Below are 25,851 nucleotides of genomic sequence, written 5' to 3'. Positions count from 1 at the left end.
GTTGCGTTTAATGTTGTCCCAGAGGTCTCTTAGGCTGTCTTCATTTCTTTTCATTCTTTTTTCTTTATTCTGTTCCACGGCAGTGAATTCCACCATTCTTTCTTCCAGGTCTCTTATCCGGTTTTCTGCCTCAGTTATTCTGCTATTGATTCCTTCTAGTGTATTTTTCATTTCAGTTATTGTATTGTTCATCTTTGTTTGTTTGTTCTTTAATTCTTCTAGGTGTTTGTTCTTTAATTCTTCTAGGTGTTTGTTCTTTAATTCTTCTAGGTGTTTGTTCTTTAATTCTTCTTGGTTTTTGTTAAACATTTCTTGCATCTTCTCGATCTTTGCCTCCATTCTTTTTCTGAGGTCCTGGATCATCTTCATTATTATTATTCTGAATTATTTTTCTGGAAGGTTGCCTATCTCCACTTCATTTAGTTGTTTTTCTGGGGTTTTATGTTGTTCCTTCATCTGGTACAAAGTCCTCTGCTTTTTCATTTTGTCTGTCTTTCTGTGAATGTGGTTTTCCTTCCACAGGCTGCAGAATTGTAGTTCTTCTTGCTTCTGCTTCCACCCAGTTTTGCCTAAATAAACAACTGGTCCATGTGAGCAACAGGAGTGGGCAATGAAACCTGGCGATAAAGTCAGGGAGTGGGCTGGGGCCCTTTTTAGAGTCTTCCTCACTCTGCCTTAGGCCTTGTTGACCACTCAGTACCCCAGTGGAACCACCCAGCCACCTTCCCTGCTGCAGAGGGAGCCTGGGTGCCCAAGAGGTGCTCACCTACTGGAGCAATAAAGAGCAAAGGCCATTTGTAAAGCAATTATACTCCAATAAAGATGGTAAAAAAAAAAAAAAAAAAAAAAAAAGAGCAAAGGCCATAGTTTAGCGAGGCTGAGATCCAGGATGAAACCCCTTGCTCAGCAGGTCTTGTCCATCTGGCTCTTGGTGACCTCGTCTGTCAGCTGGAAACCCATAATCCCCTCCTTGCCCATCTCCCAGGCTCAGGAGATGAAGCCTGTCCCACGCCCCTGCAGAAAAAGCTGGGGGAGGGCAGGCCCACCAAGCCTTCTACAACCAGGTGAGGACCCCGAGGCCCAGAGAGGAGAAGTGCTTTGCCCAGGGTTACATAGCCTACCATCAAAGCTGGGACCACGGTCCAGGCCCCCACCTCCCAGCCTAAGTCAGGATCATGCCAGCGCCAGACCCCCACCCCAGGTCCCCTGGGGGCTAGTGCCCTGAACTCTGAGGGTCTCCAGGCCAGGTTGGCCATGGAGGGTTGGTGCTTTGTACAAAGGGGGTGCTCAGTTTGAGGACTGGGGCACTGAAGTGTGGAGGACACACATAAGACTTCCTGCAAGAAATAGCCTTTGAACTGTGTCTCAGAACAGATACAATGTCACATGGGGGGTGGGGAGTTGAAAATTATTTTCTAAATCATCTTTCTTGGGGTATCATTCACATATTACAAAATTCACCCAGTTTGGTGTTGCTGTTTAATGAGTATAGAATTTCAGTTTTGCAAATGAAAAAGTTCGGGAGATTAGTTCCACAACAATGTGAATACACTTAGCACTACTGAATTGTACTTTTAGAAATGGTAACATTTATCATGTATATTTTACCACAATTTAGACAAAATGCAAAATCCAGGCCCTCCACCATGGCCAAGTCAAAAACCACAGCCCCCAGGCTACCTTCCATGATCAATTTTACACCTATCATGATCCCACTGAGGAAATTCCCAGAGGGGCTTCTTCTGGATGGGCCATTCCTAGGGAAGGGAGAGCCTCCCCCTCTAGGCCCCTGAGGCCTAGAGAACCTGGTTTGCATTATAAGTTCCCACCTATCTGATGTGGGGAGGCCCCCAAGAAGCCCCACAAAGCCTGGCCCTCTCCTTTTCTTTCTGTGGGGAGGAACCCTGGCCCCATGCTTTTCCAGACCCCTTGAGTTCTCTGAGATCCAGTTGTCCAGTGCCCAGGGCCACTGTATTTGTTGGATTTCTGTGGAGTTCACTGTGTATTGTCTAGGGGAGGTGGCAGGAAGGAACTTTCTAACCCTCTGAGTCCTATATACTTCTCTGTTGTAGCACAGACACTGCACTGTGTCCTGGCCACAGAGGGAATCAGGCTTAGGAGTGGACTCACAAGAACCCACTTCTGAGAGACAGATGTGGCTTCTAGTAAAGTTACAATGAAAGACAAGATTTGAGTGCAGCCTCCGTGGCAGGAAGCCAACCTAGGAAGCAGCCACCCCAGATTGGAGGTCTGTCTGGATATAGGGAATGGCCCGGTGTCCCCACCCTTTGCAGGTGGTACTCTCCATTCCCACTGCAGGGGAATGGTAGCTCCCTCCTAGATGGAACATAAGGACAACTTTTCCTAGACTCCAGAATCTGCCCTTCTATTCCCACTGCCTTTGGGAGGAGAAGTGATGCTTGTTCATTCACTTGCTCCACAGGCACTTAGGCACACAGCCTCAGTTTTCCTCTCTGTAAAATGGGGGTATTAATAGTGCTGTTGCCAAAATCTTGGCTCCCTGTACACCAATGCCGAATAAAAATACGGAGACAGAGATTTGGAAGGTAAGAAATAGAGAGGCTTTTTTAATATTCTTTGCCAGGCAAAGGGAGGACACAGTAGGCTAGCACCTCAAGAACTGTGCCCCCCTTCCTGGGGAATTACAGGGATCCTTATAGGGGAGTTTGCAGTCCGAAGTAAGTGATAAGGATCAAAATGGTGAATGCCTTGCATTCTTCTTGCATTATTTCAAAACAGCCACTGCTGGAGTCAGGCAAGCCTGTAATTGGGTCCAGCAGCCCGGTAATTGGGTCCGTTAGTCTCTGGGTTATTGGTCTGGGACCTCCTTTCTGAAATGCGAACAGCTACAAGGGGTGATTTGCTACTAGAGATTATAGGGGGAGCAAATACCAGGTGCAGAATGTAAATTACACAGGATTAGTGGTGACAGGTTAGCTTTGTGAAGGGCAAATCTAACTACAGACATTACGGTTTAGTAACAGTTAAAATAAAACCAGGATTGACACCCTCTTTCAGGCCAGGTTATGTTTCTTCTCTAGCCTGTTCACTGTTCCTTTTATTTTCCTTGTTCTCAGGAGAGGGAAAACTTCATTTCTATTTCTGCTGCAACAGTGCCTCCTTCATGAGCCTGTGTGGTGACGAGCAGATGAAGTCATGCATGTCAAGTGACAAGCCCAGGGTCCAGGACATCACATGGGCTCAATTCATGGTGTCTATTATTTTTATTATTAATTTAATGAACACTCGATGAACACAGCTCTGCCCCTGGCCTGTCACGGGGGTCAGGCAGACCTCTTGATTCATTCCACAAGCATTTTCTGAGTAGCCATCTTATTAGCCAGTCTCCTAGAACGGGGCCTTCCTAGTGTTTCCCACAATTCTCTCAGAGGCTGTTCTTCAGTCCCTTCCAGGTAATGAGCCATCCTGCCTACTAACCCAACCCCAGGCTAAGGGGGATAAAACAGTCTCACCAACAGGAGCAGTGACTTGCCTGAGGCCACACAGAGCTGCGACTGGAACCCAGATCCCTGAGCCTCAGGCCGGGGTGGTTGCCTTTGCTTCCGGCCAACTTTTGGCTTTAGATTGCAGTAGGGTCCATCTCCCTAGTAAGGCTAAAATGGAATTATAATTATAATTACCTGTGGGTATCTCCTAAGTCATCATGATGTAAGGGAGCTTGTGTGACTAAACCTGTAGAGCAGGAGTGGGCAAACTTTTCCTGTAAAGGGCCATAAAATAAATATTTTAGGCTTTGCAGGTTGAGTCTCAAGTACTCAACTCTGCTATAGCAAGAAAGCAGCCCTAGAGAGTACTTAATCAAATGAGCATGGCTGTCTTCTACTAAAACTTTATTTGTGGACACACTGTGAATTTCATATGATTTTCACGTCATGAAATCATATTCTTCTTTTGATTTTTTCCAACTATTCGAATATGTAAAAACCATTCTTAGGGGGCTTCCCTGCTGGTCCAGTGGATAAGACGCCGCACTCCCAAGGCAGGGGGCCCAGGTTTGATCCCTGGTTGGGGAACTAGATCCTGCATGCATGCCACAACTAAGAGTTCGCATGCTGCAACTAAAGAGTCCACGTGCTGCAACTAAAAAGTCCCATGCCGCAATGAAGATCCCATGTGCTGCTACCAAGACCCAGGGCAGCCAAAATAAGTAAATAAATACATAATTAAAAAAAAAAATTCTTAGCTCAAGGGCTGTGCAAAACAATAAACCTCTGCTCAAGGGGGTTAGAATCCATTCTTTATTGAATTTTAGGATTAGAGATATTAAAAAACATTATTATTATTATTACAGGGAGGGGCTGGAGGCCTGACCAAGTACAGAGAGAAGGGAAGATCAGTTAACCTCCGGTCAAGCATTCCAGGTGAGACCTCCTTCACAGTGGACTCACAGCAACCTTTATAAATCTGTTTCCTTATCTGTAAAATGGTGACAATAATCTCCACGCTCGAGGTTGTTGTGGGGGTTGAATGAGACAGCGGAAGGTTAAGCGTTTTGTAAAATGCAAAGGTTTTCACTTAATCGTTTCTAGAGATGCGTACTGGGCTCTCACACTAAGTATGCCTCTGGAAAGCTTTTTACGAAGTTTAATGGGACACTGTCCCTTTAAATCCTCGCCAACTACCTCAAGTACTAGTTGGACGAGTCGGCACATGCGCATTCCTTTGAGGGGCTGGCACCTCAAGCGACAGCCTTCCCGGAGCCCGTAGGAGAGAGGTTAAAGGTCCTCCCACACAGAATTTATACGCAAGCGTAAATTAATATTGGGAGCCCTATATCTTGCAGAGAGCCCAGTCCCTTTTTCGCGCCTGAAGGCTCCGCCCCCGCGGCCAATCAGTAGGCCTTGCCCTTTGCAGTGGCCAATGGCAGTGAGCGTGGGGGGCGTGGTCAGGCGTCCGGGGGTGCGGCCTGGCGCTAAGAGAAGCGGCGGGGTGAGCCGGGGGCTCTAGTGAACAGCGCAACCGGACGGGGAACGCCGGCGGGCGGCGAGTGGAGGCGGCCCGGGCCCGGCGGTCTCCGAGATGTCACGATGGCTATGGCCGTGGTCGAACTGTGTGAAAGAGCGGGTCTGCCGCTACTTGCTGCACCACTACTTGGGTCACTTCTTCCAGGAGCACCTCAGCCTGGACCAGCTAAGCCTCGATCTGTACAAGGGCAGCGTTGTCCTGCGGGATATACACCTGGAGATCTGGGTGAGGATCCAGGCCCGAGCCCTGGAAGGGTCTGACTGGGGGGCGCAGCATCCTGAGGCTCCCTGCGAAAGGGTCGGACTAGGGGACCAGGCACCGGAGTGGAGAGGCCTTGGGCGTCCGGCCCTTTCCAGGGGTCAGCTGATCGCCTCCAGAGCCAGAAGCTGGACAGAAGGGGCCCCTGCCTCTGCTTCACAGGAGGAGAAACTGAAGCTGGGGAGCAGGATGTCACTTGTCTGGAGAATGCCAGAATTAGTGTATCAAATTGGGGGCCTGAGTTGAGCGTGGTGCCAAGGGGCTAAGGAGAGGGTGAGGAGGAACCTCGGAAACTAGGGGGCTCTGGTGGGACCAGGCCAGGGAAGTGGCAGAGTTGGGGCATACAGCTGGTTAGGGAAGTCTAGCAGGGGTCCAGGGCCCTGCTGTGGGCACCTGTGGGAAAAGTGCCCTGACCTCCTGACCCCACGACCCTGGCTCGGTGGGTGGCGTTCATCTCCGGATATGGATGTCAACAACCGCGTCAGCACCCCTGTTGATCAACACGTTGTGTGACTGCCACTGCTGCCTACTTCCTGCTTGTAGGAGAGTGGGATGGACTGAATGGGTGTTTGGGGAGGAGCTTGGGCATCAGCATCCCCACCTAGAGGAAAGCCCTCGAGGAAAGGTGGAGAGATCTGGCCTTAGGCAGAGAGGAGAGAGATGCTGGCGAAGCGGAGAGGAATAAGCTCTGGGTCAGAGGCCTGCGGCTGGGGGCAGTGAGGAGCTGTGTCTCACGGTTCAGCTGACCTGGGAAGTTGCAAAGGAGCCACCAGTTAGAGGCGCCAGACCAGGGCTGGCACTGGGTCAACCCTCCAGTCCAGAGCAACAGAGGTGGGCATGGGGACAGGGGCTTCTCAGTTTTCTGGGGGAGTAGACAGGGTGCCTGGCCTCAATACAGTCTGGGCAGGAAAAGCTGGGCTTTAGGGTAGACCAGGTCTTCCTGAGCAAACGTGGGGTAGGCGGAGACCCCTGAGCCCAGACTTGGTGGCACCTCTTGCCTGTGAATCCCAGTGGGGGAGACCTTTTCTGACCTCTGACCTCAGCCTCTTAGGCTGGCCCAGACCTCTAGGCTGCCTTTCTATACTTCCACCCGCCCTGCCCTCTGGTTGGGGATTTGAATTGGCTCCTAGCTAGGCTGCTTTCCTGCCTGGCCTCCAGGGAGGAGTTGGGCCCTGTTGGAATGCAAGTGCTTTCCCAGTATGCCCGCCCTTCTCCAAGCTGCCAGGCCTGCAGCCCCTCCCTTGCAGACCCCCAAAGAAGCCCAGTGCCTGGGTCTCAGTCTCAGTTCCCATAGTACACTGGGTGACTAGGCTAGTCCCTTCTCTTTAGGCCTCAAGTTTCCCCATCTGTGGATCTGTAGGTGAGGAATTTGCGTGTGATATCTGTGGGCCTTCTAGCTCTGCCGTGTATTTCATTCATGGATCCAACAAGTGTTTACTGAGGCCCTCTCTGGGTGGCGCCACACAGAGCACCTGGAGTCACACAGAGAAGGCAGGTGGGCTCCTGCCCTCAGGGAGCTCCCAGACTGGTGGGGGGGGCTGCTCCCCTATTTGTAACCAGGGGCTCTAGCCTTGTGCCTCAGAGAGAGTACAGCTACCCCAAGTGTTTGGAGTTGTGGGGCCCCCTCCAGCTCAGGTCAGCCCCCTGCCTACCTCTCCTGGACACTCCCCTTAAACTCCACGCTCGCCCAGATAAATGTGGGCTGCCGCTGCTCTCTCTGCCAGGCCTTTGCATGTGCTGTGCCCACGCCTGAAACCCTACCCTCCATCCCCTCTGCCTGGCTCCCTCCTCTTTGTCCTTCAGTTCTCCTCTCCTCTGGTTTGAAAGACTGGGCACATTGGACTGTATGGTAATAGGGCGGGCCAAGAGGAGGGGTCAGTGGAGCCAAGAGGAGGGGTCAGTGGAGCCAAGAGGAAGGATCAGTGGAGCCAAGAGGAGGGGTCAGTTGAGCCAAGAGGAGGGGTCAGTTGAGCCAAGGTAGGATTTTGTAGGTAGCATGTGGACGGAGAGGGGGACGGACAGGGGGATGGACAGGGGGAGCGAGGGTGCTCTCCAAGGTGGAAGAGCCAGGCAAGGATTGCAGCAGCCAGGGAGACGGCTGGGTGTGGGGCTTCCCTGAGCTGGCTTTGTCTCCTGCCTGCTCCCAGTCTGTGAATGAGGTGCTGGAGTCCACGGAGTCGCCACTGGAGCTGGTGGAAGGCTTCGTGGGCTCTATCGAGGTGGCCGTGCCCTGGGCCGCGCTACTCACCGACCACTGCACCGTGCACGTGTCAGGCCTCCAGCTCACCTTACAGCCCCGCCAGGGCCCGGGTGAGGGCAGAGCAAAGCTGGGGCGGGGGTAGGGGTGGCGGTGGGGGAGCAGGTGGTGCGAGTGGGCCTGGGCACCCAGGAGCTGACGGGGCCTGCCGGCCCTGAGACCCTCTTCCTACCTGCAGGGCCGGGAGCTGCCGACTCACAGAGCTGGGCCTCGTGCATGACCACGAGCATGCAGCTGGCCCAGGAGTGCCTGCGGGATGGGCCGCCTGAGCCCTCTGAGCCACCACAGCCCCTGGAAGGACTGGAGATGTTTGCCCAGACCATTGAGACTGGTGAGCAGGCCCCGCCCAGCCGCTGTGCCTCTCCGTGGCCCGCAGGGCAAAGGCCTCAGACAGCACCCTGCCGTCTGACAGGGAAACTCTTGTCTGGCCCTTGCTGCTCTGCCTGACCTGAGACCCCTCCCCACCCCTCAGTACTGCGAAGGATCAAGGTGACCTTCTTGGATACTGTCGTGAGGGTGGAGCACTCGCCTGGTGATGGGGAGCGTGGCGTGGCAGTGGAAGCCCACGTGCAAAGGTAGGGGCAGGCTGAGCGTGGGGGGGGTGGGGCTGGCGTGAGGAAGAGGGGGAGTGAGGGGCTGCTGAGTGGCCCTGGCCCCGCCTGCACCCCCAGCCTGGGCTCCTGGGAATTGTCAGGGCAAGTCTGGGTGGGCCTGGGCTGTGGCCGGGGTAGGGGGCGGCGAACTGTGTTGTGAGCCTGGAGTGGTGTCCCTGGGCCAAGTGGTAGAGGCCAAGGGTAGCTGGGCCCCCGGGATCAGGTGACACGCTGAGGGTCTGAGGAGCAATGGCCGCGGAGGTCCAGGATGGCCTGGCTATGATGGGACGGCTCCGCAGGCCAGGCTTCACTGACCCCAGACTCCTAGAACAGAATGCTGCGTGGGGAGAGGGTGGCCTGGGCAGGAGCTGATCCTACACTCCCCAGACTAGAGTACTGCGATGAAGCAGTGCGAGACCCAAGCCAGGCACCGCCAGTGGATGTGCACCAGCCCCCTGCCTTCCTCCACAAGCTGCTGCAGCTGGCGGGGGTCCGCCTGCACTTCGAGGAGCTCCGCCCACAGGTGGGCCAACTCTGGTCCTCGCAGTCTCTTTCTCCTTCTAATCCCTGTCCTCTCTGGCCCTTGACCCATCTGCCCCTCTCCCTCCCTTCTGACCATCTTTGGCTGCATCTTTTCACCCCCTCCCCTCCCATGTCTTCTTGTCTCCCAGGAAGGACCCCCAGAGCCTCCTTTGCAGATTGGCAGCTGCTCAGGGTGCCTGGAGCTGACAGTGAAACTGAAGCAAAATGAGGCCTTCCCAGGCCCCAAGGTGGGTCTCCAGGCCCCTGGGGAGGAGGGAGTATGCCGCATCTCAGGATCCTCCTCAGCAATGCTGATCTTCCCTGGGACGGAGCGGGGTCGTTGAGTGGGGGAAATTACTGCCTTCTAGGCAAGTGGAGAAACTGAGGCTCGGAGTGGTCAAGTTGGAGCCAGGGTCACACAGCTAGTTGGTGGCAGAGCTTAGCCTGGCCACTGGCGTCCTGCCTCCTCAGGGTGAGGGCACGTGGGCGGCGGCGGTGGCTGGTGTAGGCTCCACGGTTGCTTCCTCCACCCCCAGCTGGAGGTGTGTGGGCAGCTGGGCTCCCTGCACCTGCTCCTGACCCCGCGGCAGCTCCAGCAGCTTCAGGAACTGCTTGGCGCACTGAGCCTTGCAGGTGAGGCCTCTGGGCGGTCCAGGCAGTGGGGTGGCTGGGAAGGCACCGGCCAGACTGGACTGACACAAGGAAGTGTCCTCCCCTGTAGACCCCGAGGGCCTGGTCGACAAGCTGAACAAGAGCCGCCCACTAGGTGCTGAAGATCTGTGGCTGATTGAACAGGATCTGAATCAGCAGCTGCTGGCGGGGACTGTAGCTGAGCCCCTCGGCTCAGACCCCCTTTCGAACCCCCTTGTCAACTTGGAGAGCACTGGTGGGTGTGGAGCCGGAGCCAGCAATTGGCGGGGTGTCTACTGTGGGCGCGGGAGTCAGGGGGCTGAGCCCGGCTGTCTCTGACCCCCTTCCTCTGGCCCACAGACCTCTTCTTCTCCATGGCGGGCCTCACAAGCAGTGTGGCCTCAGCGCTGTCTGAGCTCTCCCTCTCCGATGTAGACCTGGGCACCTCTGTGCACAGCAACGTGGCCTCCCGCCGGCTCTCTGCTCAGGGCCCCCCAACCGGTGAGTCCTCCAGGGGCAGGAAGAGCTGGAAGAAGGCTTGGCGCCGGTGTCATCTTTGCTACGTGCATGTGGGAGGCCTCCAGCGCTGCCTGGAGGTCCACCGTTGGTGACTTGGTTCCGTGGGAACGCTCAGGGGAGGTGGCGATGGACAGAACCTGAGTTTCGGAGTTAGTGACCTTGGGCCAAGCACTTAAACTCAGTTTCCCCTTCCATAAAAAAGGGATAAGATCTGACCCTGCCAGGCTGCACGTTTGGGCTGATGTTTATTGAGAGATCGCAAGTGTCAGGTACTGAGTAAGTGCTTCGTCACCTCCAGTTCTTCCAGCTTCCTTGAGCGGGTTGAACTGAGCGTAGACTCAGTGTCTGGCATAATAAGGCTTCACGTCACCCGTGCCTGGCCAAGCCCCTGGCCAGAGTCACGATCCAGCTAGGCCAGGGCTTCTCCTGGCCTCTAGCCCAGTGTCTGACTGTCACTTTACCTGGGATGCCCATGAGCTCTGGGGAGCCTCTGGTGAAGCCTTTGTCCTCTCAGGCAAGACAGCCCCTGCACCCCCCTTGAACACCCTGCGCCCCGACTCGCTGCTGAAGATGACCTTGGGGGGTGTGACCCTGACCTTGCTTCAGACATCTGCCCCGTCTTCCGGACCACCTGACCTCACCACCCACTTTTTTGCGGAGTTCGATGCCACCAAGGATGGGTCCTTCGGCTCCCATGACTTCTACCATCTCCGACCGCGCTTCCAGAGGGCCTGTCCCTGTAGCCATGTCCGGTACAAGCCCAAGGCGGGCCTGAACTAGAGGGGACTCCCTGAGCCCCTGAAGCCCACCTTCTGATGCCCAGCTTCTTCCCCATAGGCTAACGGGTGCCGCTGTACAGCTTTCCTGGGAGCTGAGGACAAGTAGGGGCCGGCGGATCACCAGCACGGAAGTGCACTTCGGGCAGCTGGAGGTGCTGGAGTGCCTATGGCCCAGGGGCACTTCGGAGCCTGAGTACACAGAGGTGAGGGCCGAGAGCCAGTGTGTGCACGGCAGGGCCTAGAGGTGAGGGTGGGCTTGGGGGCTCGGCCTGACGCTGTCGCCTTCCATGTCCCGCCCCAGGTCCTGAGCTTCCCCGGCAGCCTGCGACCCCAGGCCTCGGCTCAGCCTTGCGCTCACCTGCGCCACACGCAGACCCTGCGCCGGCTGCCCAAGGTAACCCACGCTACTCCAGGCCCAGGGGCCCTTGGCTGTTTCCCATGGTGTATTGCCCCCCACCGGCCTCCCCTGGTGCCTCCCTGCTCCCACCCTCTACCCCCCTTACCTGTGCTCAAGCCAGAGCACACCTCCCCATCCTGGAGCCCTTGAGTACTTCCGGGCCATATACGTGCCATTCTCTTAGCCCCTCTCCTGGCTCGCCTTGGCAAACCCCTGCCAGCCTCCAGGGCTGGAGGTGGTAAGTATTGGGTGGTTTCCATTAAACGAGCTTGGTCGTCTGCCCCGAGCAGGCGGTGAAGGTCTCCCCATCCCCTCCTGGGCTCCTCACCCAAGCTCTTCTCCTCACAGCTTGGGAGGGCTCTGTGTCCTTTCTGTTTTCGCTCAAGGGGAACCCTGCCCATCCTGCCCTCGCCCACCCCACAGCCCTCGCTGACCTGAGCCACCCTCACCCTCAGAGCCGGCCCCGGCGCCCAACTGCCTGCCATTGTCACTCAGAACTGGCCCTGGACCTGGCCGACTTCCAGGCAGATGTGGAGCTGGGGGCCCTGGACCGGCTCGCTGCCCTGCTGCACCAGGCCACCACACCCCCTCCCGAGCAGCCGGCTGGCCTGCTGGTGAGATGCGCAGCCAGGGAGGAGAGCAGGGCGCGGGCCCTCTGGCCTTTGGCCACAGTTGGGTGGGGGCGGGGGGGCCAGCAGCAGCTCTGACTGCCCGCCTCCCACAGACAGAGCCCCCGCCAGCAGCTCAGCAGCATGCAGTGGTGCGGCTCTCGGCACCCCGCGCCACGCTGCAGCTGCGCTTCCCCATCGCTGACCTGCGGCCTGAGCGGGACCCCTGGGTGGGCGGGGCCGTGCGGGCCGAGCAGCTGCGCCTGGAGCTGACTGAGCCCCAGTTCCGGTCAGAGCTGAGCAGTGGGCCTGGCCCCCCAGCCCCCACCCGCCTGGAACTCACCTGCTCCGACCTCCATGGTAAGAGCCCCCCCCCCAGGAGACAACCCCTTGGGCAGGGGGGCTCAGGCCTCTAGGAGAGGTGGGCTTGGGGCCACGGAAGGGGCTGGGTCACGATGGGGGCACACCCTGGTCCAGACCTCATCTGCTTCGTGAGGCACCAGCACTGCGTATCCCTGGGCTCCTCTGGGCAGCGGGCAGAGTGGGCCGTTTATCCCCGGGCCGCTGCAGACTGGGTGCGAGGGAGGGCACAGGTCTGTACACAGTAAAACACAGCTGTCATGGTGGGGCTCCAGGCCCCCACTGACCCACCTGGCATTGAGGAAGAAATGGGGAAAGGTGGCAGTGACAACCCCCCGCCCCTCCCCATCCCCTCCAGTCACCTACGAAGACGGAGAGAAGCCACCTGTCCCCTGCCTGCGGGTCTCCAAAGCCCTGGATCCCACGAGCCCTGGGCACAAGTACTTCCTGCCCCAGTAAGTTGGGGCTCTGGGAGGAGCAGACAGGAGAGGAGGGCTTTGCTACTGAGGGCAGTGGGAGGCCACTTGGGACCAGGGGCTGGGGGGCCCTGCAGGCCAGTGACAGGCCTGTGCCCTGGCAGGGTAGTGGTGACCCTGAATCCCCAGCTCAGCGCACAGTGGGAAGTGATCCCGGAGAAGGGAGAGGAGCTGGAGTTGTCGGCCGAGAATCTGTGCGAGCTTCGGGAGCCTGAGCCCTCACCCTTCTCCTCCAAAAGGACCATGTACGAGACGGAAGAGGTGAGGTACAAGGCCTTTTGGGTCTCACGGGAGCCACTTGGTGGCTCTGGATTAGGGGGACAAGACCACATGGGGCACCAGAAAATGTGAACCAGCACCAGTGAGAATTTCATTTCTTCCATTGTCTGTGGTCAGTGGGGAGTCTCAGGGGGCCCAAGAGTGAGGGCAGCGCCTAAGGGACATGGGCCCTCGGTGGGGAAGATCATGACCCCGTCCCATCAGCCATTTATCATCACGGTACATTTGGGCCTCAGGATCCTCTTCTCTGAAGGTGATGAGGGTTGAGTGAGAGGTCGTTAGGGGCCTGGCCTCTGGGCCAAACGACCTGGGTTCGAATCCAGCCTCTGCCACTCAGTGGCTGTGTCATCTGGGGAAGCTGTCTAACCTCTTGGAGAGTTACTTACAGATGAGTTTCCTCATCTGGAAAGCGGGTATAATGACCTGTCTCATGGGCCTGTCGTGAGGATAAAGGGTGGACACAGACGAGGCCCTTGGAGCAGGGTTTGCCTGCAGTCAGCGCCTCAGACAAGGTGGCTGTCATACATCCCAGCAGAGAAGGGCTCGTGTGAATGAATGAATGAATGAATGATAGGAGTTCAGGGAGCAGACCTGGGTCTGATTCTAAGGCCGGCAGCAGGCCCTGACATCTCTCGCATCCCCTTCCCTGCTCCCCCACCTAGATGGTGATTCCTGGAGACCCTGAGGAAATGAGGACCTTTCAGAGCCGGGCCCTGGCGCTGTCCCGCTGCAGCCTGGAAGTGGTCCTGCCCGGCGCCCACGTCTTCCTGCCCAGCAAGGAGGTCTACGAGAGCCTCTACAACAGGTGGCGACGTGGGCAGGGCAGGGGGTGGCAAGGGGCTGGGCCGGACCTCCCTCACCGCCGTGGTCCAACTGCCCTCTCAGGATCAACAACGACCTGCTCATGTGGGAGCCCGCGGACCTGCTTCCCACCCCCGCCCCTGCCACTCGCCCCACTGGCTTCCCAGATGCCTCGGGCTTCTGGCACGACAGCTTCAAGATGTGCAAGTCTGCCTTCAAGCTGGGTAGGAGGGGCGCCCTGGTGGGGTCCTGCGGCCGGGGCAGCTCTCCCAATTCTCCTTCCCACTCGGCTCCTTGCTCTCCCCCCAGACTCGGACTCGGACGACGAGGACACCCACTTCTCAGTGGGGGCATCAGGCACCCCCCAGCACCTTGCCCCTGAGTCCCAGAGCCCTCACTCCCAGAGTACCTTCTCTACACTGGTGACGGTGCTAAAGGGTCGGATCACGGCCCACTGTGAGACCAAGGTGAGCACAGCCCAGGGGAGGTGAGCCCCTGACTCCAGAGCCCCCACTGGCAGGAGAACAAGGCCGGTATGAGCAGCTCCAAGCGGGGAATGTGGGAGACAGAGGCCCCACCGGGGGCCGAGTGTGGCCTGTCCAGCCAGTAGCATCCCCCCGCCACCCACTGACCCACCCATGCCACCCCACCCATCCCATCACGCCCCGTCAGCCACTCACTAGCACCTGCTATACGTTCGGTACCATGCCAGGGGTCCGAATGGACACCACCTGATGCCCGGAGGTAGGCAGGGCAGGGATGACCCTTCCCCTCTGGCAAGAGAGAAGGTGCTGCTCCGGACCTCCAGCGCTCTGGGTAGAGGCTGGAGCCGACCCTAGTCAGGCCCGGGCTCCGAGCGGCGCCCTCACCCCTGAGGGTGTGCAGGCTGCTGAGTGTAGCTGGTGAGGCCGAGCCACATGCTGCCTGCAGGACGAGTGCGGGAAGCGGCTGGAGGCCACGCACGGGGAGCTGGTGCTGGACATGGAACAAGGCACCGTCTTCAGCGTCTCCCAGTACCGAGGCCAGCCGGGACTCGGCTACTTCTGCCTGGAAGCTGAAAAGGCGACACTCTACCACCGAGGTGTGAGGGCTGGGGGCCAGTCGCCATGGGGTCTCTAGGGTACATGGGCAGGGGTGGTCTTTCAGGAGGGACGTGTGCCCTGGGTGGAGTGGGTGAACGGCCAGCTTGGCAGGGAGCTCACCAGATGCCTCCTCAGCGGCTGTGGATGACTACCTGCTGCCCAGTCGCCTGGAGGTGCCCACCTTTGCTCCTCCGGCCCAGCTGGCCCGAACCATCTACCCGTCGGAGGAAGGGATGACTGAGCAAGGAGGCTTGGGCCGCAAAGGCCAGGGCCGGGGCCCCCACATGCTGTCCACCGCGGTGCGCATCCAACTGGACCCTCACAGGAACGTCAAGGTACAGCCGCGCCTGCTTCTGGCCCACCTGTTTGGCCCGGGCCACTGCCTCCCTGGTGCCTGGAGGGCTGGGCTGCCGCCATGCTGACTCTGCCCTGCCCCCAGGAGTTCCTGGTGACACTGCGGCTGCACAGAGCCACCCTGCGCCACTACATGGCCCTGCCAGAACAGAGCTGGCACTCCCAGGTGAGGGAGGGTAGCGTGGGGGGCGTGGGCTGGGCCAGAGCTGACCTTGGACTGGAGCTGACTTCTGGGTGGAGACCCTGGGCAAGGGTGTGACAGACAGCTGATGGGCAGCAACTGGGGAGCTGTGCTGCGGTTGGGGGGGTTGAGGAAGAAAGAGACCCCCTCCTCCCCCTGTCCCTTTCACTCTGGCCCCCAAAGCTGTTGGAGTTCTTAGATGTCCTGGATGACCCAGTGCTGGGCTACCTGCCTCCAACGGTCATTACCATCCTACATGTACACCTGTTCTCCTGTGCCGTGGACTACAGGTACCCAGGCTCAGGGGGCTGGGGGCCGGGGGCCGGGGCCCCTGTGTAAGGAGCCTGCCCCAACCCAAATGTGACCCACCCCTCCAGGCCCCTCTACCTCCCCGTACGTGTCCTTGTCACTGCTGAGACCTTCACCCTCTCCAGCAACATCGTCATGGACACCTCTACCTTCCTGCTCAGGTATGCAGCTCCCCCCCGCCGAGCTCCCCGTCCATCCCACCCCAAGTTGGCTGCAGCTGCCACTCCCCCAGGGTCCTGTGTAGCTGCTATACATCCTCAGGCCAGTCTGAGCCTTTCTGGACATTTAGGTGATCCCTCCCTGGGGAACAAGATTGAGTTTCACCTTCCCAGAGTCAGTCAGACCTTCAAATCAGAGCCTTAAAGGTGTTGGAGCTCTCTGACCTGATCATCTCACTTCTGGTGGTTGTCCTCAGGATAGAAGGATAAGAAAGGTAGAATATAATGCCTCTGTAGTATAATTTAAAATAGTCAAAAGTTGTAAACAATTTAAATGCCCCCAAATTATGACCTCAGTCAGTAAGCATGGCCCACTCAACCATTAAAGTCAAATTTAAGAATAACATTGAAAAATATGGGGAAATGCCATAGTACAATATTTATATATAGATATAAAACTATACATATATATTTTTTTTTTTTTAAGATTTTTGGGGGTGTGTTTTATGCATCTCTGTGTGGCTTCATAGAAAAGACAGGATGGAGATGTACAGTTGTCCCTTGGTATCCCACAGGGGATTGGTTCCAGGACCCCTCATGGATACCAAAATCCAGGGGCGCTCAAGTCACATATAAAAGGGTGCAATATTTGCATATAACCCATGCACATCCTCCCATATACTTTTTTTTTATTTATTTATTTATTTTATTTATTTATTTTTGGCTGCGTTGGGTCTTTGTTGCTGCACGCGGGCTTTCTCTAGTTGTGGTGAGCGGGGGGCTACTCTTTGTGGTGTGCTACTCATTGCAGTGGCTTCTCTTGTTGCGGAGCACGGGCTCTAGGCGCACAGGCTTCATTAGTTGTGGCACGTGGGCTTAGTAGTTGTGGCTCACGGGCTCTAGAGTGCAGGCTCAGTAGTTGTGGCGCACGGGCTTAGTTGCTCCGCGGCATGTGGGATCTGCCTGGACCAGGGCTCGAACCCGTGTTCACTGCATTGGCAGGCGGATTCTTAACCACTGCGCCAGCAGGGAAGTCCCTCCCATATACTTTAAATCGTCTCTAGATTGCTTAATAATACCCAACACAATGTATATGCTATGTAAGTGGTTGCCAGCACATGACAAATTCAAGTTTTGCTTTTGGGAACTTTCTGGATTTTTAAAAAAATATTTTTGATCCGCGGTTGGTTGAATCCTCAGAAGCAGAACCTGCAGATATGGAGGGCTGACTGTATAAGGTCCTTTTCTCAGAATTTGGGATTAGCTATATTTTTTAAATATTTGAAAGGAGCTTATGTTAGGTTGCCATTAAAATAAGGACTTATTTTAAAAGAACAATGCAGGGCTTCCCTGGTGGCGCAGTGGTTGAGAGTCTGCCTGCCAATGCAGGGGACACGGGTTCGAGCCCTGGTCTGGGAAGATCCCACATGCCGCGGAGCAACTAGGCCCGTGAGCCACAATTACTGAGCCTGCGCGTCTGGAGCCTGTGCTCCGCAACAAGAGAGGCCGCAATAGTGAGAGGCCCGTACACCGCGATGAAGAGTGGCCCCCACTTGCCGCAACTAGAGAAAGCCCTCGCACATGAAACGAAGACCCAACACAGCCATAAATAAATAAATAAATAAATAAATAAATTAAAAAACCCCAAAGTTAAAAAAAAAAAAAAAAATAGATGTAACACTCAAGATTTCAGCTTTAAAAAAAAAAAAAAAAAGAACAATGCAGGCTGTAGGGGGAAAACAAGACATTTCCCTCCCAGGGCTGCTATGAGGCCCAGGTGAGGTGGAGAAGCTGGAAGTTTTTGGAGAAAGAGAAATGCTGCCCGGTTGCTTCGAGTGCCTGTTGTCTGGGCCTGGGGTACAAGACTCCAGGCCCAGTCTGCCCCCCGTACAGACAAGAACACCGAGGCCAGAGAAGACCCAGCACTAGTTTCTTGTGGGCTTGGGACCCCCTGTTGGTGCCCCCTCTGCTTGTCTCTATGAGCGAGCCCCACCCCTGCCAGCTCCATCGGAGCTGCCGCCTGCAGCGGCTCCCGGCCCTTCTCAGCCCCGTTCCCCCCCAGGTTCATCCTCGACGACTCCGCCTTGTACCTGTCCGACAAGTGTGAGATGGAGACTCTGGATCTGCGGCGAGGTGGGCAGGGCCTGGACTGGGCTCCCTCCCCTCTGAGGGGCTGTGGCCCCCGGCCATACCCAGAGCAGCCCGCTGTCCTCACCCAGCTGCTGGCCAGGTTCTCAGCACCCACGCACATGTGCACGCACACAAGGGCTGCACCCAGATAAACCCTAGATTCTCCCAGCGGGGCCAGGGGCTGGGTAGGAGGAGGCAACGGGAGCCTCTCCTGCCTTCTGCCTCAGATTATGTCTGTGTCTTGGACGTTGACCTTCTGGAGCTCGTGATCAAAACCTGGAAGGGGAGCACTGAGGACAAACTGGTGAGTGTGGCTGTCGCCCAGGGTCCCCCAGAGCCAGAGCAGGTACCGGGCAAGGGAGCCTTCGGGGGATCACTTTTCCCCACGCACCGTCCCTCTCTTTCTGCTCCCTGGGCCTGGGCTCAGGTCCCAGTCACTGCCAGCCCTTCCCTGTGGTTACTGGCCCTCCTGGGAAGGGCCAGACCTTTGGTGGACATCCCTCCATATGAACCCTGCCAGCAGAGGGCAGCTGTAGCCACGATAAAGCAGGGCCTCAGGAGTCAGCCTTTCTGGGTCCCCGGTTTCCTTATCTGTAAAAGGGAGATCCCAGGCCCCGCCTCACTGGAGACTGGGCGCTCAAAGTCCTTCACACGGGAGTGCACTCTTGCTTCCCCAGGCGGCCCTGGGCGAAGCCCCTTTTACTCTCTAGGCTCAGTTTGCCCATGTGTTCAAAGGGTAGTTGGCTGACCGCCCCAGGCTGACCGCCCCAGGGGAGACCTGGCCCAGTCCTGTCTAAGTCCGGTGGGGCCAGAACCCGGGCTGATACCCGCCCCCAACCCCGCAGAGCCAGCCACTCTTCGAGCTGCGCTGCTCCAACAATGTGATGCACGTGCATAGCTGTGCTGACTCCTGCGCCCTGCTGGTCAACCTGCTCCAGTACGTGATGAGTGAGGGCGACCTGCACCCCCCTCCCCGGCCCCCCAGCCCCACAGAGATCGCCGGCCAGAAGGTACAGGTGAGGCCTGGCCGTACAGGCCACCAGAGCTCTGCCCAGCCCCCTCCCCGCCATGGCCCCCAGGAACCTGGTGATGGGGGAGCCCTGGGGCCCCCCCTCCCTCCTGACACGCATTCACCAGTCCTCCCCTGCCTGGCCCAGCTCTCGGAGAGCCCTGCCTCCCTGCCCTCATGCCCCCCAGTGGAGACAGCCCTCATCAACCAGCGGGACCTGACCGACGCCCTCCTGGACACCGAGCGCGGCCTGCGGGAGCTGGCCCAGGCTTCAGGTGGGCTCAGGATGCTTTGGGGCCAGCAGACACAGTCAGACACCCACATCGGGCATCCGCCTAAACCGGCTCTTTCTCCCCCACAGGGAGCCCCTTCTTTCAGGCCTCTCCAGTGTCGGTCTACCTATTCCCAGGTGAACGGAGTGGGGCTCAGCCCCCCTCGCCCCTGGTTGGGGCCCCCACTGGCAGCTTAGGGTCCCACCCAGAGGCCAAAGAAGAGGAGAAGGAAGAGGAGGAGGATGGAGACACTCTGGACAGCGATGAGTTTTGCATCCTTGACGCTCCTGGCCTGGGCATATTGGTGTGTGGTGGGCAGGCTGGGCAGGGGCCTGGAAGAGGGTGGCTCAGTTCTAGGCCCTTCTAGAGCTCCCACTGTGGGAGAGGCAGGAGGTGGTCACTATCAGTGGGGAAGTGGGGTTGGGTTCCTGGGGAGGCAGCCCTCACTCTGGGCTTTGAAGGAGTTGACGGATTTCCAGAGGAAGTGACAAGGCGTGGAGTCCTGGGCAGAGGGACTGGGGCGTTCAAGAGCAGGGAGGGGCAGGAGCAGGGCAGTTAGCGGGAGGGTGAGGAGAGCCACTTGGCTGCAACGGTGCTGGCCTCCTGGCCCCCAAGTGCCAGTGGGAATCATGTCCGAACTCACTGTCACATGCAAGCAAGACCTGACAGGGCTGGCAGGGGCAAGGGGCACTCAGGCTGCTCGGGATAATCGCCCGTGAGAATCATCTTTTGTGAAAAAGGGGAGAGAGATGTGAGGATGAGGGAAAAACAGGTGACCTGGGCTGGGCAAAGCTTCTGTGCCCTATATGTTCACTTGGCCTCCTCCCTGCAGCCCCAAGATGGGGAGCCCGTGGTGACACAGCTGCATCCAGACCCCATCATAGTGCAGGACGGGCACTTCTCACAGCCGCTGGGCAGCACGGACCTGCTGCGGGCACCTGCCCACTTCCCAGTGCCCAGCAGTCGTGTGGTGCTGCGTGAGGTCTCCCTTGTCTGGCACCTCTATGGGGGCCGAGACTTTGGCCCCCATCCCGGACACAGGTGAGAAGGAGAGGGCGCAGGTGGCAGCCGTGGCAGTGGGGCCCCCAGGAGATGAGGCCCGGGCTGGGGTCCAGTTCTGACCCTCAGCAGCTGGTAACCTTGAACTAGATCCTCACCTTCTGGCCTTAACTCTTCCTCTTCCCTTGCCCCGCCTACCTCCCAGGAGAGGGTCTCTTGCCCTGGGCTGAAAGTCCTGCTCTGACGGGAGGGAATGAGGAAAGGGGCTTCCCCTGAGTCACCTTGTCCCTTGTTCCTCTTCCCAGGGCAAGAGCAGGCCTCACAGGCCCCAGGAGCTCCCCTTCTCGCTGCTCCGGCCCCAACCGGCCCCAGAACTCCTGGCGTACGCACGGGGGCAGTGGCAGGCAGCACCATGTCCTCATGGAGATCCAGCTCAGCAAGGTGAGGCCAGCCCGGGTGGGGCACCGAGACAGGCCCTCCTGTCCCTGCTGCTCAGCTAGCACTCATCCACGGGAACTCCTGCGGGCCCCTGGTCCTGTACTAGGTCAACCGCTGCCATGCTGTTCCAGATGCTGGATGTAGCGATGAGCAAAGCAGACGGAAACCCTGCCTTCCTGTCCCTTGTATCGTAGTGGAGGGAGCCCAGTAAGACTATATGTACAGAGGCTCAAATGAGATAAATGCTCAGGGAACGTAAACAGAGAGGGGGCACAGGGAGTGCTGGGGAGGGCCGGAAAGCCCTCGTGAAAATGTGCCGTTTTGCACAAAGACGTGAGGCCACGGTAAGCCAGGGAGAGGTTTTCAGGCAGAGGGCACAGCGTGAAGGCCGCAAGCTGGGAGCAGCAAGCAGGCCAGCGAGACTGCCTCTGAGCAGGGAGGAGAGCAGTAGGAGACGAGGCCAGAGATCCAACCCGCACCAGGCCGCGTAAGGCCCTGTAGACCACGGATGGTTTTGGTTTTTACTAGAGGGACGGTGGAAAGAACCGCAGGCTGGGCTGCTGGACTGAATGTGCATGAGGGAGAGAGCAGGCCGGGCTGACCTGAGAACTTGTGCAGGTCAAGTGCCGCTTACTGAGAGTGAGCCCGCACAGACCCACTCCCTGAGCTGGTAAGGGCGCTTGTGCTGAGAGAACTCAGGGGGATGTACTTCGGAGTGGTGGCCGGGGCTCCTTGGACACCCGACGGGCCGGGGAGCCAGTGCCAGTGCCGGGTGAGGGGGAGACAAGGCTGGGGCGAGGACCCGCCAGTGAGGGAGGCTTTGACCTGTCAGGGGCAGGAGAGAGGCCGGTGTACCCCAGGTCAAGGGCAAGGGCCGAGGGTGGGCTTTGGAGGGAGAAGCACGGCCTCGCCAGGCCACAGTGAGGAGCTTGCAGGGCGCCAGGTGGGTGGGCGAACGCTTTACAAAGATCCCTCTGGGTGGGTGGAGAGGGGCTGGAGGGGACGAGCAGGGGGGCCGGGCAGGGGATGGGTGACGGCAGCTCCGAGACCAGGTGCAGCTGTGGCGGTGACAGAAGTGTGGAGGGATTGGAGAGATGTTCTGAGGAAGCAAAACTGACAGCCGTGGTGATAGAGAGATTGCAGGGGGAGGACCGAACCAACGTTTGCACTTAGGGTGATAGGGGGACAGGTGCCACTCGGGTGACGGGAAGGCTGGGAGACTGGGGGCAGGTGGATTCTCGGGAGGCAGTCGAGTTCATCGTGGCCGTGGGGGTCTGAAGTGCCTGTGGCACAGCTGTGTGGAGGTGTCCAGGTGGCAGCCGCTGTAGGACTGAGATTGGGCCGGGAGAGGAGGGGCCTGGGGTGAGCCCCCTTCCCTGTCCAGCCCTGCCTGCCTCTCAGGCCCCCGTCCACCCCGCAGGTAAGCTTCCAGCATGAGGTGTACCCGGCAGAGCCAGGCCCCGTAGCCCCCGGCAAGGAGCTGGAGGAGCAGCCGCTGTCCCGCCAGGTGTTCATCGTACAGGAGCTTGAGGTCCGAGACCGGCTGGCCTCCTCCCAGATCAACAAATTCCTGTACTTACACACGAGTGAGCGGATGCCACGGCGCACCCACTCCAACATGGTACAGGCCGCCCGCACGGTCCACCCTGAGCAGGGCACACACGCATGCTCGCGTGCACACACGTGCATGTACACATACATCCCCCGGTTGTTTGTGAGCCTGGGAGGGGGGCGGGGCTCAGGTGGGCTTAGCCGAGGGAACAGCATGTGCAGGACCAACTGGGGGAGCAGTGGGGGGCGGGGGCCTGAGGCCCAGGGGGTGCCCAGAGCTCACCCTCTGCCTGCAGCTCAAGATCAAAGCGCTGCACGTGGCCCCCATGACCAACCTGGGTGGGCCCGAGTGCTGTCTCCGCGTCTCACTGCTGCCCCTGCGGCTCAACGTGGATCAGGTGAGTGGGCTGCGTGGGGGCAGAGCCTGAGGTGAGCCCACTGCCTCCAGGCCTCGGAATCTGACCTGCTCCTTCCCCCGGCAGGATGCTCTGCTCTTCCTCAGGGATTTCTTCACCAGCCTGGCGGCCAGCATCAACCCTGTGGTCCCGGCGGAGACCTCCACTGAAGGTGAGCAGCTGGGCAGGGAGGGGAGGGGAGGGTCCGGGCCTCCTGCCTCACAGCCATGCCTGGGCCCATCCCTGGTCTGTCCCCCACCTCTCCTCCAGCTCACCCTGAGACCCCAGTCCAGCCCAGCGGCCCCCAGGAAGGGCAACCCGAGGGTGTGGAGACCACCAGCTCCCAGGAGGCCGCAGGCGGTAGACACGGCGCCTCCCCTGCTGAGCAGCAGCCCATCTACTTCAGGTAGGGCCTTGGGCTGGGGGCCCCGGGCCAGGCTGCAGCGGGTCCGGCCAGTGACCACAGGACCCCTTTCCCCACTCCCCACCCAGGGAGTTCCGCTTCACGTCCGAGGTGCCCATTTGGCTGGATTACCACGGCAAGCACGTCACCATGGACCAGGTGGTAAGCGGGGCTGTCAGGTCCCCATTCTGCCCAGGTGTGGCCTGCTCTTTGGAGGCCAGGGGGCCAGGGCTGTGTCCAGGCACCATCGGCTACTGTCAGCCTCTAGTGGCTCCTGTGAGCTGGGCGGGTCCCTGGGTCCCATCATGTAAACTCCAACCCCTCCTCCCTCCCCAGGGCACTTTCGCAGGCCTCCTCATAGGCCTGGCCCAGCTCAACTGCTCCGAGCTGAAGCTAAAGCGGCTGTGTTGCCGGCATGGGTGAGCCTCCAGGCCTCTCTCAGGGCCCTTTCTCTGTTCCTGACTGTGGCCTTGGCCAAGACATCACCCCTCTGGGGCCTCAGTTTGTGCTCTGTGAAATGGCCACAGTCAATCCTTCCGTACGGGGCTGGGTGGAGCCATGGGGAATGTTGGGGTGCCTTGGGTCCTCCTGGCCCTGTGACCCCTCAGCGTGTGGCTCTGCCCCACCCCACCCTCCTCTTCTCTCCCCTTCCTAGGCTCCTGGGTGTGGACAAGGTGCTGGGCTATGCTCTCAACGAGTGGCTGCAGGACATCCGAAAGAACCAGTTGCCTGGCTTGCTGGGGGGCGTGGGCCCCATGCATTCTGTTGTCCAGCTCTGTGAGTATCTGACTTTGGGGGCTCTTGAAAATGCCATACTCTTGGGCAGCCTAGAAGCCGCTCTTGGGAATAGGTGGAAGAGTTCCCACAGCAGGGTAGGTGGGGGCAGCCTTGGGCATCTCTGACCACCCCGTCCCCCCAGTCCAAGGGTTCCGGGACCTGCTGTGGCTGCCCATCGAGCAGTACAGGAAGGATGGGCGCCTCATGCGGGGGCTGCAGCGGGGGGCTGCCTCCTTCGGCTCATCCACAGCTTCAGCCGCCTTAGAACTCAGCAACCGGCTGGTGCAGGCTATCCAGGTGAGTGGGCCCCCAGCGTCCAGGCCATGCAGGGCAGGGCGGGTCTGCTCCATGGCGCCCAATTCCATCCCCAAAGCTCTACTGAGGGTAGGCCATCTGGGAATGTGGTATCTTTTGAGGAACAGTCACGGAGAAAAGAGGCCGAGTGACTGGCTTGGGGCCCACCGTGGCTCCCATGTGGGAGGGTGAGTGCCCCCAGGCTTTAGAGCCCACTGGGTCTCTGGTCATGGCTGTGTCCTGAAGGGGAGGGAAGGGGGGTGGCTCTGTTTACCGACAAGAAACTGAGGCCCAGAGACTGGCCCTGGTTCATTCAGGCCTCACGCTCTGCCAGGCCCAGACGGGAAGCCAGGGGGTTATCCTGTGAGCAGTTGCAGTTGAGTGCCCTGGGCTCTGGAGTAGAGGGGGCCGACAGGCAGGTGTTTGTGGTCAGTCCTAGGAGGTGAAGGTGTTTGTGGCCAGTCCTCAGAGGTGAGGAGTGAGCTTGCAGATGCACTGGGGGGTGGGGGCAGGGTCTCTAGAGAGGAGGCTGGAGGGATAAGCAGGCATCTGAGGGCCACCCCCAGGGCATTAAGCTGGGGTGTAGCACAGCCAGGTGGGGAGGTTGGGGTGGAAGGAGTGACACTGGGGGCGAGAGAACAGAGGAGCCAGCAGACAGAGGGTCACGCTCAGTGATGGCTTAGTGATCTGTGGGAATGGGTCAGGGGAACCCAGGCTTCTGCCAGGGCCGCCCCTGGAGCTGGTAAGGAGCAGGAGGGGGAAGGCCATGTGCTGAGCTCAGGCTGCATCTGTGGCACCCCCCAGATGGGCAGGGTGCCGGGTGTGGTGGTCAACAGGAGAGGGGTGGGTGTGGGTCCAGAGGACATTAGGAGAGTCCCCTCAGGAGGCATGCAGTCCACCTGCAGCCCCCTGACCTGGGTGGTGGTGGGAGCTTGGCAGGACCCCAGGAGCAGCACAGTGAAGCACGGATGTGGGGGAGGCAGGGTTTGGGGGGTGGGCTCCCACCCGGTCGTGGGTGCTTAGGCCCCCTCTCCTCATCTGGTGCCCGCCGTGCTCCCCCAGGCCACAGCCGAGACGGTGTATGACATCCTGTCCCCAGCAGCGCCCATCTCGCGCTCCCTGCAGGACAAGCGCTCTGTGCGAAGGCTGCGGAAGGGCCAGCAGCCGGCCGACCTTCGGGAGGGCGTGGCCAAGGCCTACGACACAGTTCGAGAGGTAACGAGGCCCAGCCCTGCTCCCATTCGTCCCACGTCCTCCCCCCCGCCCCTCCCCCACCGACCCCGGCACTGACCCCCAACCTCCACAGGGCATCCTGGACACAGCTCAGACCATCTGCGAGGTGGCGTCTCGGGGCCATGAACAGAAGGGGCTGACAGGCGCTGTGGGGGGCGTGATCCGCCAGCTGCCCCCAACGGTGGTGAAGCCCCTCATCCTAGCCACAGAGGCCACGTCCAACCTACTGGGGGGGATGCGCAACCAGATCCTCCCTGACGCACACAAGGACCACGCTCTCAAGTGGCGTTTGGACGAGGCCCGGGACTGAGCCCCGGGCACCCGGGACCCCAGGGCGCTGCCTGCCCACCTCGCCTGGCCAGCCCAGTGGCACTTGCTCCCGCACCTCCTGAGAGCTGGGGCCCACAGCTGGATGGGCCAGGCCTTCAGGGGATGGACCGGGAAGGACCCTGATTGGCCCACCCACTGCCAGTCGCCGTGAGAGTGGAGCCTCCCTGCCTGGGCCCTCGGCCCTGCCTCTGCACTTTTCCTCTGGAGAGAAAGGACGCCGCCCCCACCATCACCCGGGCCCACACTGCTGCCTTGTTCCAGGGTGGAGGCTCTCGGACCCTCCATCCTTGTTCCAGGGTGGAGGCTCTCGGATCAGCCAAGTGTCTTTCTGTGTCTCGGGGGGAGATGGGGGAACGGACACCTTGTGGTTCAATGTATTTTTAAGTTCCTTGCGTGTGTGGGTCAGTGTCTGCATGCAGTGGAATAAACTGCCCACCGCCAGCCCCCTCA

The 25,851-nt window shown here is 58.9% G+C and overlaps 1 protein-coding gene across 1 annotated transcript; it reads left to right on the top strand.

Annotated features, from left to right (window-relative positions):
• Positions 1-4,734: 4,734 nt before the first annotated feature.
• On the top strand, positions 4,735-25,851 carry ATG2A (autophagy related 2A). Its single transcript, XM_059931943.1, has 41 exons — positions 4,735-5,232; positions 7,413-7,575; positions 7,701-7,853; positions 7,995-8,097; positions 8,503-8,638; positions 8,787-8,885; positions 9,174-9,270; positions 9,359-9,523; positions 9,628-9,768; positions 10,301-10,538; positions 10,624-10,768; positions 10,867-10,959; positions 11,418-11,576; positions 11,687-11,930; positions 12,289-12,385; positions 12,511-12,667; positions 13,348-13,490; positions 13,571-13,710; positions 13,796-13,953; positions 14,417-14,567; positions 14,704-14,903; positions 15,008-15,088; positions 15,287-15,393; positions 15,481-15,573; positions 17,633-17,703; positions 17,928-18,004; positions 18,546-18,716; positions 18,858-18,984; positions 19,071-19,285; positions 19,814-20,022; positions 20,286-20,421; positions 21,839-22,039; positions 22,266-22,367; positions 22,452-22,536; positions 22,635-22,770; positions 22,857-22,929; positions 23,104-23,186; positions 23,423-23,544; positions 23,687-23,841; positions 24,901-25,053; positions 25,145-25,851. The coding sequence occupies exons 1-41, from the start codon at positions 5,062-5,064 to the stop codon at positions 25,379-25,381; spliced, it is 5,787 nt and encodes a 1,928-aa protein (XP_059787926.1). The 5' UTR covers positions 4,735-5,061; the 3' UTR covers positions 25,382-25,851.

Source organism: Balaenoptera ricei, chromosome 8 (genome assembly GCF_028023285.1).
Source record: "Balaenoptera ricei isolate mBalRic1 chromosome 8, mBalRic1.hap2, whole genome shotgun sequence".
Lineage (NCBI taxonomy): Eukaryota > Metazoa > Chordata > Mammalia > Artiodactyla > Balaenopteridae > Balaenoptera > Balaenoptera ricei.
Note: the sequence above shows the minus strand (reverse complement) of the source record. Positions and strands in the feature narration are given on the sequence as shown.